Source organism: Leptonychotes weddellii, chromosome 7 (assembly GCF_054177405.1).
Source record: "Leptonychotes weddellii isolate Sample4059 chromosome 7, ASM5417740v2, whole genome shotgun sequence".
NCBI classification, from domain to species: Eukaryota; Metazoa; Chordata; class Mammalia; order Carnivora; family Phocidae; genus Leptonychotes; species Leptonychotes weddellii.
In genome coordinates, this window is record NC_138375.1 from 131,460,787 (window position 1) to 131,473,668 (window position 12,882).

The window sequence follows — 12,882 nt, forward strand, 5'->3', positions numbered from 1 at the left end:
CTCAATACCCATCACCAGGCTAACCCATCCTCCCACCCCCCTCCCCTCTAGAACCCTCAGTTTGTTTTTCAGAGTCCATCATCTCTCATGGTTCGTCTACCCCTCCGATTTCCCCCCCTTCACAGATGGTTTTTATTGACTGCTTTTTTTCCTTTTTCATTGCCATACTTTCTTATATCTTTGTGTGTCTCACAATTTTTTGTTAAACACTGGGCATTTAAAAGAATCTAATGTGGCTACTCTGGAAATTAGATATCCATCCTCCTTTCCAGGATTTGTTGTTGCTGTTTGTTATTATTGTTGCTCTTTGTTTGCTTAGGGGTTTTCCTGGACTAATTCTCCAAAGTGTGTACTCTTTGTCATGTGCAGCTTCTGAATTCTCTCTTGGTTAGCTTAATGGTCAGCTGAGACAGAGGTGTCCTTTAATGCCTTGATCCAGTACGTCTCCCATTCTGTGCCAAGGGGCTCATTGTGTGGGTTGGAGCACAACCTCAGTGCTCTGCCAGGTTACAATTCTGCCTTTGCCTTCACTTCCTGCTTGAGCAGGGCCTCAAGGTCAGCCAGAAGTGAGAGACTGGGGCTCTCTCAGGTCTTTTGTGGACATGTACACAGTCTTGCACATGCATGTGCCTTCTGGATTCCCAGCAATATGCTGGAGCATTTCAAAGCCCCTCTGGGTGGCTCATCCCCTAGATTTTCATTTAAGTGTTTGTGTCAGCTTCTTCCTGTTCCAACTGGTGTTGCTACCTTAGGCAGCTGCGACGATAAACAATTGCTGCTGAGTGTTTTTAGCAAGCACTCCGGGATAGAGCTTTTCCCAGTGAGTGAGCTCTGCATCAGGTCAAATAGAGACAAGTCCTATATATGGGCTTTTCCTGGAAGCTGATAGATAATGACAATTCTCTGGGAATGAGTAGTTAGGGACCTTCAAATTGTTTTGCTTCCTTCAGTGGCTGCTACTTTTCACAGGTACTGTGATTGTGAGATTGATGGTTTTTAAGGCTACCATGGCGCTGGGAAATGGGCAAGTTAAAATGCTACAAACTTCACTGTTCTTAGCAAGATATTTGTCTTGAATAAACATTTCTTGGGTTGTTACCAGACATTAATTTCCAGAGTTCTGAAAAGGCCTATTTTTTCCTCTAGTGTTCTTGCTGTTTTTTATGGAGAAGCAGATTTTCAGAGGTCGTTACTCTACCATTCCAGAAGTGCTTCTTCCATTGGATTTTTAGAAAAGGTTTCTTGGGGTCAGGGTAGATTAAAAACCCTAGCACTGACATGGCAAGACAGACCTGCATGATTGTAGTAGAGCCGATATGTAGCTATCCTTTCAAGTCGTAGTTCTTAAATCCCAGAAACTGCTGGAACTCTGAGACCTAAGAACCGACCCCCTCCCACCCCCCCCAGGGTCCAGGGAAGGAAGGGAATGGCAATATCATGGTCTCCGTGGACCACTGAACAAAGGAAGAGAACATTGTTGTATGAATCAGAACACAAAATATCAACGATTATCTTCTTACAGTCATTTGCCGACTATATGGCTCCTGTTCTAGAATTTTTCAGTGGGACTCACAGAACTCTTTCCTACCCTAAGAGCCCTAGACTCCTGGGGAACGCATGTATAAAATGCATAATTAAGGGTCCTCAAATCCAAATGCAAAGGAAACATCGTTAGTAGAATGAATAAATCTCTTCTGCACATAGATCTACTTTCAAATGCATACTGCCACTAATAAATGCACAAATCCATTTAAAGCAAGGACAACAACAATAGAACTCTAGCACCGACACTGCTGATTGAAGGCTGGCAGCTGCAGAGATGGGGTGAGCACCTCCATTTGCCTCCGCAGGTGCAGCATGGCCACCAGCCAAGCGGCATTCGATTGCTTCGTCCTTGTGTCTCCTAACCCTTTATCCATCATTTACCCACCAGTCCCTCTTTCTCGCTTCCTCCTCCCTTTCCTCCCTCTTTCTTGTCAACAAGCGTTTACTGACTGTCTCCTGAGTGCCTACGGATCCGGTCCCGGCTTTGAGGAGCCCCTGGAGAAGGACAGGTGTGCAGAGCAGACCCCCCGCAACCAGGTGCAGAAATGCTGGGACAGAGGGAGGTATCTGGGAAAGGGGGAGCTGGGGAGTGGAGGCTCTTGGGGAAAGGCGGGTCTAGATGGAAAAAGGATCCTGCCCAAGGTCCCTAGAAAGAGGACCCCAGAGTGCAAGAGCAGTGTTGGGCTTCTTGGGCTGAGAAATGGGGGAGATGAGAAATCCATTCCATTATGATGGAGATGCATAAACACTGCAGGGCTCTGGAGGTGTTTTCCAGGCAAAGACTCCCACGGACAGGGCGAGCTCTGTCTGCAGGACTGGGGCGGAGGTGGCAGCAGCAGGAAGGCATCTCGGCCAGATACTGGTCCACAAGACAAAAAGAGCCTTTCTCCCTGGGATGCAGGAAAAGGCCTGGTTTGTGCAAGGGAAGGCGCCAAAGCCAGGATGTGCATGTATGCGAAACTATCTGGAAATAAACAGGGGGCCCCGCCAAAGCTAATCCGAGAGGGACATCTGCTCTGTGCCGCTCACACCACTCCCTGACAGGCAGAGAATCAGGACCCCGCGTGGGAAAGGTCACTGAAGGGAGGAGGAGCTGCTTACCCCTTGCCCAGCAGGGGTGACGCCTGTGGCCAAGCTGCTTGTGACCTTACACAAGACACTTAACCCCTTGGAGCCTCAGTTTCCTTATCTGCAAAATGGGAATGATACCATATTTTTATCTTTTGCAGGGCCCTGTGAGGGTCACATTAGATGAAGAACTTGAAAGGACCCAGCCCAGAGTCCAGTAAATCCTTGTCTTTCTTTGACTTTCAGATTGTTTTAAAGTGGAGGCCGAATTCTAAATGGATTTTTGAGGAAGCTGAGTCATATTATACTTTATCCTAAAAAAAAGTCACTAATTTCCTCATTTCCTTCCAAAGAGGACATCAGAAGCTTACAATAAAATGCAGAGAAAGGAGAACTGAATGATGCAGTGTGTTTTTGGAGAGCCGGTAGCGTGTGTGTGGGGGTGGGGAGTGGGTTGTGGGTGATTACACACAAAACCCAGAGTAAAGAAAAGCCCTAGCAATCAAACACAAAAGAGCCTTCAGCTCTGGAAGTCAAAGCGAGCAGAGATCCATGAAGGGCATTTCCCAGCAGTGAACTCTAGGGAGCTTATCTGCAAGTCCTCTGTATAAGGAATGAGATAAGGCAAGCATGCAGCGGTACAGAGGGCAGGAAGCCCATGCCCAGTGCCCAGGAGAAGACTCTGATGCACAGAGAGAACCTGCCCCGTTTCCCCCTGAGGTGCAATCTGCCTGGGGTCCTGGTGAAGCTGCTTAGGGGCTGAGCATGGGTGCGTTCATTCCTTCTCTGTTCTGTGCACCTGCCTTCCCTGAGCCTACTGTGTGCCGGGCTCTGAAGACTCGGAGTGAGAGCCCCCAGCCAGCCGGGTTCGAGAAGGCTTTCTCTAGATGTAAGGACAAAAGGGTAGTGAACTTGGGCCGAGAGTCCAGGGAGAGGATGAGACACCCTGGGCAGGCTCAGAGTGGGAGGCTCTGACCCCCTGGGTGAAGCAGGAGGTGGGGGACATGGTGGGAGGAGAGGGGAGAGCGCCGAGAGGCGGTGGTGGCATGGACAGAAGGGGGCATGGGTCCAAGGTGTATGGAAGAGGAAACTGACGAGGACTCGGCATGGGAATGGGGACCGGAGGCGTTGAGGATGCTGCCCTGGGGTCTGCACAGGGAAGCAGTGGCCGGAGGTCTCCCTGGGATGACAGGGAGCCACAGGACAGCAGGTGGGGGGGGTGCTGGTTTGGGGGGGGCACCTCCAACCTCAGGGCCCAGAGATGACTGGGGTGGAGGCGTCGTCAGCATCATAGGGGAGCCGGAGCCTCGGGGGTGGCAGAGAGGACAGAAGAGGGCCACGGGCAGGCTGGTTTGAGAGGCAAGTGGGGTCCAAGGGAACAGGTGTAGAGGGAGGGGTGGGAGATGCGGGAGCACATGCAGGCTGGCGCTGAGCCGGGGACACTGTGGCCAAGCTGATGTCACCGGCAAGGCCGTGAACAGACCAGAAGCCTGGGATGATGGAAGGCGAGGTGGGGAGTGGGCGTGGGGGCGGAGGGGGTCTGGAAGCTTCACTGTCATGGGGGTTGGGGGTGTGCAGGGTGAGTGCATTTGGGGTGAAATGAAGGTGGCAGGAGGGAGGGGGCGGCGAGTAGAGTTGAGTCTGCGGGTTGTGTGGCAGGGAGGTCGAGGAGTCAGGGGAAGGACAGTCCAGGTCTGGGGAGGGCAGGGGACGCACCCAGGAGGGCCACCAGCAGCCCCTGCAAAGGGAAGAGGATGTTTTAGGGGCTGACAGTGACCTTCAGGGAGTGGCCAAGGGCACAGAGGGACTGTCCCCGGAACTGCAGGTGCCGAGAAGCTAAGGTAGTACTGGACCAACGACTCGGGGGACAATGGTCAGCTGGAAGGGAGAGGAAGGCCCCGAGTTACGGGGCAGGGCGAGGACCGGCACCTCCGGCCAGGGCTCAGGTCAGGTCTCAAGGTCAAGGGCAGACTTCCAGGGCTGGGTTTGGAAACCAAGAAAACCGGGGACTCACCGGGGTCGCCTCTTCTTCCAGCCTTGCCGCGCCGTCCGGGAGGGCCTGGGCAGGAGAACAAGGACAGACTGGTTGAGAAGGGAAGCCAGCAGGCTTGCGCGCAGCCCATGAACCCTGCACCGGTGCCCACCGCCCACCGCCCACCGCCCTGCTGGCTGCATCCTTCCCCTTCCTCTCCATCCGGTCACCAGTCTTTCACGAGTCATTCCCCACTCCCAGAGACTGACTCCCTGGAACTCTACAGGCAGAAGAGCCTGCCACTGAGAAACTGGATCTGGGAGAAGAATAGAGCCGAGTGAGGTTGGGAGTCCTTTTACGAAAGCCCCAACGAACGCTTTTTCATATCCCCTAAGGTAAAATGTTAGAGACGACACACCACATAGAGACACTACCATGGCCTTCCAAATGCCTGAACTCGGGAACAGCAGGTGCTGTTCTGTCCACCGCCAATCCCTCCTCCACCCTCCAGAACCTTCCGCACCCCTCCCCCACAACCCCGGGGGAGCGGCTCATGAATTTCTCATGATTGATTGCACTTAAGGTCCACCCCAACGTGCAGCATCCTCCATCCACAGGTTGTGAAGTCTTTCTGAATTTGTGACGCGGATCACCCTGCCTCCACCTTCTCCCCGCTCTGCCCACGTCGGTCCCCAGACCCAGCGACCACGACGCTACAGGAGGAGAATGCCGACCAGCCCCCGGCCCGAGTCAGGGGTCATTGTCTCAGGTGCTGGGGGAAAAGGTGTGCAGAAGTGAAGGTGTACATACTAGATTGCCGTTTGAGATGCATGTGACACCTCTCCGTCCACGGTGCCCACCGGCTGCACGCTGGCCTGGTGGGGCCCGGGGGCGGTAGATCTACAGGCTCGGCCGGTATTGCAAGGAACTGCACTTTCCTATCAAAGTCAACCTTAACCTCCCTCCCAAATCCCCGGAACAACCACAGGGAAGAAGCAGAGGCTGTCCATGAATCAGGTCCGAGGCAGGATGGTTAACTAAAAAATTCATGTGGGGCACCTGGGTGGCTCAGTCGGTTGAGCGTCTGCCTTCAGCTCAGGTCATGATCTCGGGGTCCTGGGATCCAGTCCCACATCAGGCTCCTTGCTCATTGGATAACCTGCTTCTCCCTCTCACTCTCCCTCTCTCAAACAAATAAATTAAATCTTTAAAAAAATAAAAAAAAAATTCATGTGTGTGAATTTTCCTTCCTTCCTCCTGGTTTCAAGTGGGCAGTCACTGTGCACCCCAGACCAGGGATTGGGATGGGTGGAAAAGCAGAAGAAGCCCAGGGTCAATGGCACTTCTAGACTTTTGTTCAGGAGAGTCCAGAATGATGAGGAGGGAGGGTCTTTAAGGAAAAGACGGAGAGAGAGAAGAAAGACTCCTCTGGACGTGGAGGGGGGCCCTTTGTGCTATGCTATACCCTAAAACCTTTACAGGTGGCTGGGGGTGATCGTATGTATACACCACGTATTGTTCATCCATTCATCTCATCGGGTGATGGATGCTTGGGTTGTTTCCACCTCTTGACTATTGTGAATAGTGCTGGGATGAACATGGGTATACAACTACTGCCTCAAGATCCTGTTTCCAGTGCTTTTGGATATATACCTACAAGTGGTAGGTATATACTGGGTCATACAGTAATCCCATTTTTAATTTTTGGAAGAATCTCCATATTGTTTTCTATGCTGACAACACCATTTTACGTTCCCACCAATGAAGGCTTCAATTTCCCCATAGCCTTGCTGACACTTGGTTTTTGTTTTATATTAAATTAATTAATTAATTAATTAATTAATTAATTTTTTGGTAGTGGCCGCCCTAAGAGGTAAAATGTGATACTGCATGGTGGTTTTAATTTGCCTTTCCTTAATAATTAGTGTTGTTGAGCATCTCTTCATATGCCTGTTGACCATCTGTATGTGTGTGTCTCCTTTGCAGAAATGTCTAGTCATTGTCCATTTTTTAGTTGGATTTTTGTTGTTGTTGCGTGGCCAGAGTTCCATTTTCTGGATATTAACCCCTTATCAGGTACATGCCTTGCAAATATCGTCTCCCATTCTGTAAGTTGCCTTTGCGCTCTGTTGACGGTTTCTTTTGCTGCATGGAAGTTTTTAAGTTTGATGTAGTCCAATTTGCCTATTTTTGCTTTTGTTGCCTTTTTAACCTTTTGAGGTGTGAGGTACGGGCTCTGAGTCATTCTTCTACATGTGGATATTCAGTTTCCCCAACACCATTTGTTGAAGAGACTGTCTTTTCCCCCCTGGACAGCCTTGGCCTCTCTGTTGAAGATCATTTGACCATATAAGTGATGCAGCCCTGAGTTCTGAGAGCAGAAATTCCTGCCGGTCATATGGCCCTGGTTTTTCCTCAATACCCGACTCAGACCTTGAATTTTGTGCTGGAATCGTCCACGGGCCATGTTGACTTGGCACAGCTGAGATTCTGGCACTTTCATAACAGACAACAGCTCCTCACCCTGGTGAGGGATTTGCAGCTTATGGAGCACCTCCAGTTCTATGACCTCAGTTGAGCCCACGCCGCTCAGTCACCTGCCAACCTAACATCTCTGTGTGGATCTCACCAACATCTCAGGCCCGTTGTGGCCAAACATACATCCTGGTCTCCTTCCCAGCTCCTGTGCGCAGCTGGCCTGGTGTTAGGCCCTTTCTCCTCTCTGGACACATCTGTTTTCAGGGAGAGTGAGGGTGTGGGAATGGGAACCCCACTGGCACACATAGCATCATGCTCCTCTGCTTGTAGGAGGGAAAAGGCCCACTTTCACTCACAAGGCCCAGGGCGCTGGTCACTGGCTTCTGGGCTTTTGCCAGGCCACAGAAGCTCATGCTCGGCTCAGCAAGGCTGCTTGCCTTGGGTCTTAGGCTGAGGTGAGGGACAAGGTAGGAAAGGGGCCCCCAGGTGGGACAGTAAGCCAGGCTCTTCCTGGGTCTGAAAGCTAAAGCACACCATGGTTTCCTGCTGGTCATTACTGGGTACGACTATAAAATTCTCTGTCTGCGTAACTCAAGCCAGATGAAGACATTTGCCTTCGCTGAGGCGGCTGAACGAATGGATTGGTCTGGTGGTTCTCCTGGGTGGCATGGTTAGGCAGAGGGCCCAATGCGGAGGGGTGCTCACAGGCAAGCAGCTGCCCAGGCAGGGTGCAGTGCCCCGTCTCCTAGAGCCTTTGGGGAAGTTCCCAGCAGGACTGGAGTGGGGCAGGGCCTGGGTATCCTCAGGCATCCAGGGCCTGTGGGGCTGCAGGCCCAGCAGGCTGGACAGGACTCCCAACTGAAAGGGCCTTGGTAGAGGAAGAGAATGAGCCTGATGCTCTTGAATCCTCTCCCAGACCAGCCCAAACCAGATACTAGAGGCTTCAGTGTGAACAACTCACAAATCGACAACTGGTCAACCTTTGCGCCAGTAAGCAAAAGCAGGCCTCTGGCCCAGTGGTTTGCCCCAGAACTTTCTCCTTGCTGTTTTTCTCTTTCCCTTCCTTTCTCCAGTGGGAAAACCTCTCCCACCGTCGGCACACACTCAGACATTCAGGCTGCCCTGGGAGGCATCTGGGAGTAGGTCCTGATTGGCCTGTTATGTACAGATGGGAAAACTGAGGCTTTGAGGGGGAGGACAGGTCTTGCCTAAGGATGCTGTTGGGAAAATGGTTCCAGCTGGAAAATCTCTGCGTGATGAAGCCCACATCGTGCTGTTCTCCCCGCCGCTGCGTGGGACCCACACAGTGGTGGGGACGCCACCCACAGGGGTATCCATGAGGTGTGGGCAACAGACACCAGCCAGGCAGGGGCAGTGCAGGACGGGAAAGATATGACTGACATGGAAACTATTTACCTGGGGCAGGTTACTCAGCCTCTCTGGGCCTCAGGTTCCTGACCCACGCGGATGGAATTTTAGGGGTAACAGCTGCCGTGCCGAACTATTAAACAGAAGAGGTGGTGGCATGAGCACCAGCTCGGAGGCACAAAAGGGGTGCCTATTTGGGATCCCAAGAAGTAACTGGCTAGACGGGCCTTTGGGCCTTCAGAACATGGTGCCCTGATGTCAACAGCCTCCTGTGTGTCCCCCAGGGTGGGTAAAGTCTGAGACATGGCAGCTGCAGGTCAGTGACTTTGTGGGCAGGGTCTGAGTCCCGACACAAGGCCAGTCTGGGGGTTTCCCATATCCCTCCTCACGGTCTGTCTGGGGACCTGGGCACCAGGATGCAGGGGTTGCACGGCCTGGGGATGGGGTTTCTCAAAGATATCCTGAGGTTTCGGGCCCAGCCTGGGCTCCAGCTTGCTGTGAAATGATTCTGGATGCCCGTGACGACCATCTGCCCAGTAAGTAACCACGGATGATGATGGTTTTCTTAAGTACCGTTTGAAGCCAGACAATATGGAACCATTTCTAACTCATAAAAACCTCATCTCTGGTTGGGCTGGAGAACTCACGCACTGACCAGATCCAATGTGGGGACCGCACCCAGATAGGCTCTCTTGGAGGTCTGAAGCCTGAGGAGGTGGCTCTCAAAGTGGTGGCCTCCTCGAGCCTCCCTGGCACCAACATCCCCCAGGACTCCTCCTCCAGCAACGTTTGCCTTATTACGGCCTGGACATGTGGGGGACAGCCTGCCCAGGCCCCTGTGTTTCCCAGGTCACCCAGTCCTCGGCCCTTCCCATGCTCCTCCTAGGACAGAGGCTTTTGTGCAGTTCATCTTATTGAATCTATACATAGTTCTAGAAAGTTTTATTTTTTTTTAAGATTTTTAATTAAAAAAATTTTTTTTTAATTTGACAGAGAGATACACAGTGAAAGAAGGAACACAAGCAGGGGGAGTGGGAGAGGGAGAAGCAGGCTCCCCACTGAGCAGGGAGCCTGATATGGGGCTCGATCCCAGGACCTTGGGATCATGACCTAAGCAGACGCTTAACGACTGAGCCAGCCAGGCGCCCCTAGAAAGTGCTTTAATCTCTTCCCACTCTCTTTTCCCTCACGACTGAGGAAAAGGAGACTCAGAGACGTCAAGAAATGTTGTCAGAGGCAATAGCCAAAAGGTGGAAAAACCCAAATGTCCACGGATGGTTGAAGAGATGAAGAAAATGTGCTGTGTGCACACAACGGAATATTATTCAGCCTCAGAAAAGAAGGGCGTTCTGACACATGCCACACCATGGATGAAGCATGAGGACGTCATGTTAAGTGAAATACGCCGGTCCCAAAAAAAGACAAATACTGTATGACTGATTGCCCTTATGTGAGGTGCCTGGAGTCGTCAAATTCAGAGAGACAGAAAGCAGAAGGGCGGGTGCCAGGGGCTGGATGAGGGGGGACGGGGGTCAGTGTTTAATGGGGACGGGGCTTCTGTTTGGGAGGATGAAAAAGTTTTGCAAATAGATCGCAGTGATGGTTGCACAACACCTCGAATATACCCAATGCCACTGAATTGTCACACTTAAAAACAGTTAACATGGTAAGCTTTAAGTGGTGTGTATTTTACCAAAAGTTAAAACAAAGAAAAGGAATGTTCCCAGGGTTCTCAGCTCCCAAGGGCCGGAGCACGAGTGTGAACTCAGGTTGGCCTCTTAGAGACCACAGAAATGTCATTGGCGGTATGGCTGATGACTGTCCACAGCTGAGTGTCTGCCGAGAGCCTGGCCTATGTAGTCACGGGGCACGGTGGTGTCCCCGAGGTCACACAGTGAGGAGATGGCAGAACAGGGACTCGAACCCAGGTCTGTGTGACTCCAGCGCATGTCCTCTGAACTCCTGGGTCGTTGTGACCAAGGCTGAGTTCTTATCATCATCCCAGGATGTGTCCAGAGCCTCCTGCAGCCTTAGGACCTGGCCCTTCTCATGGGCACTGGGGGCCCCTTTCTCTGACCCTCTTCCCAGAACTCTGGGAAGGAGCCTGGGGGTCAGGTGGTTTGAATGTTCCGGACCTTTGGTCTGGAGCTCCCTGCAGTTGCCTGATGCCCCGGGGGCCATCGTGGGGGTGCGTGCTGAGCAGAGGAGGCAGGAGAGGTCCCTGGATTTGAGCTGCTAAGACCAGATCATGAAAACACCTCCCGAGATAATTTTGTTTTATAAGTTTCAGACCAACCTTGGAGTTGGAAACTTGCTCAGGGGAAGGGGAGTGTTCTCCCTGCTCATTTCCTGCCTGGGCTAACAAAACCCCCTGTCCCTCGCAGGAGTGAGGGCAGGTGCGTCCTATGGACACCTCGGGGAGGGCCTGGGGGCCATGGCCCTCCTGGAGGGGCTTTGCCTCCTGGAGTAGCCGGCCACCTGGCAAGTTGCTTGAGCTTGGCCAGCATCAAGGGCCATGTCGTCCTCCAGGAATTAAAATCACGGCTTCTTTTTTTTTTTTTTAAAGATTTTATTTACTTATTTGACAGAGACCCAGCAAGAGAGGGAACACAAGCAGGGGGAGTGGGAGAGGGAGAAACAGGCTTCCTGCTGAGCAGAGAGCCTGATGCGGGGCTTGATCCCAAGACCCTGGGATCATGACCTGAGCCGAAGGCAGACGCTTAACGACTGAGCCACCCAGGCACCCCTAAAATCATGGCTTCTTACTCAGCAAATACAGCTCATTCCAGAAGGACTTTATTGTCCCCAAAGGCTCCACCATGCATCATGCTACGGGGAGTCCTGCTGTGTTTTGGAAGGTCCTCAAGCAGTTTGGAAGACCAAGACCACAGGCTGCTGGGGTGGTAGGGCAAATGTTTGTTTGGGACAGGGGTTGTGTCCAGACTGGTGACAGATTCCTACAGTCCCTATGACCAGATCGGGCAAGCCCACTTAGATATCACTCCCTTCAGTGGCTGAATGAACAGGGCCCATCTTGGGGGAGTGGACTGGTGGGGGACCCCAACCTCACCTTCACAGAGGGCCTCAGATGTGGACCCTGCTGTTCTCTCCAAAGGAGCTGATAGTACCAGACAGCCCTAGAGGCCCCCTGATGGTGTTTAATAAAAATAACAGGGAGGAACACCATTTATTGTTTGCTCTACGGCTGGTACCAATCTCGGCTCCACAGTATTGACCCATCTACTCTTCACATTGAACCTATGAGGAAAGCTACCATGGTCATCCCCATTTTATAGAAGGAGAAACTGAGGCACAGAGAGATGAACTGACCTTCTGAGTCATACTGCTGGTAGCAGGTGGGGCCGTGCAGTGTAGACCCCGAGCGTGTGCATCCAAACCCTGCTGCCCGCCTCCCGCACGAGGAGATGCTCACTGGAGGTGAGAGGTGCCCACCAGTCCACGGGTTCCAGAACCCTTTCTTGGTATTTGTTATTATTATAGTTTTTAGAATACAGGACCCACACACAAAGGAAGGGGGCCAGGGATGGCTCTCAGAGGTCTGTGAATTAAATATTGAATTAAAAGGCCACACGTTGCCACCAGCACCAGCCTGGACTGCCTCCAGCCGGATTCTGGCATGGCCTCCTCACGCCATCCGATGCGCCCGCTGTTTCCAGGCTGCTTCCTCTCTGAGTCAGGAGTGGCTTTAATGAAGTGTTTAAAATAGGATCAAGGAGTTCAGACCTATGACTCATGCCGGTGGCACACCGGACCCAAGGGTCCCGGTGGGAAGGGCTCCCGCGAGGTGGGAGCAGTGAGCCCGGGGGTGGGGCGACCCGCTGCCACCCACTGAGTGCCTCTGCCCTCTCTTTAATCCTGTTCGTCACTCAGAGATGCAGGTGTGAACAGGGGCGGAGACCAAAGGGAGGTGACCTGTCCAAGTCACAGAGCTCATCAGGAGCTGAGGGTTGGGCAGGCACCAACGCTGCCCTCCTCAGTTCCTTATTTTTGGGGAAATGGACCGTGGTTGAGGTGCCAGCACTAAAAATATGGAATAGCTCATCCAGAGGTAAGAACAAGGAGGACTTGGGAAGAAGCAGAACGTGGGTGGATAGTTTCTGGATCAGAGTGACGGGGCTCACAGAAGGGCTTCTGGTCAAGGGATGTGTGTCTTAGCCCAGAGACTTCAAGGGACTTCTTGAAGGATACTTTTGAGTGACAGCTGTAAGGCACATGGGTACCCCATGTTGGGGTCACCCGGTCACAGGCCATTCCTTGGGCTTGGCAGAGTTCCCTCCCTGCTGCCCTTGGCTCAGGCTATGGAACGGATGAAGCAAACTCACAGGAACAGTGAAAAGCCCCTTGTGGGGGGAGCCGGGACACAACATGGTACTCCCCTCCCACGGGGCTCAAGGCCACGAGAGCATCTCTGAAGGCTGAAGAGGCCCTGA

At 52.4% G+C, this 12,882-nt stretch overlaps 1 protein-coding gene across 1 annotated transcript in view; it reads right to left on the minus strand.

Annotated features, from left to right (window-relative positions):
* The window catches only part of COL23A1 (collagen type XXIII alpha 1 chain), a 290,389-nt gene that overhangs the window by 53,416 nt on the left and 224,091 nt on the right, over positions 1 to 12,882 (minus strand). The window contains exon 3 of the mRNA XM_081827261.1: positions 4,628 to 4,672. Coding sequence (XP_081683387.1) covers positions 4,628 to 4,672 — 45 coding nt within the window. The remainder of the gene's footprint in view (positions 1 to 4,627; positions 4,673 to 12,882) is intronic.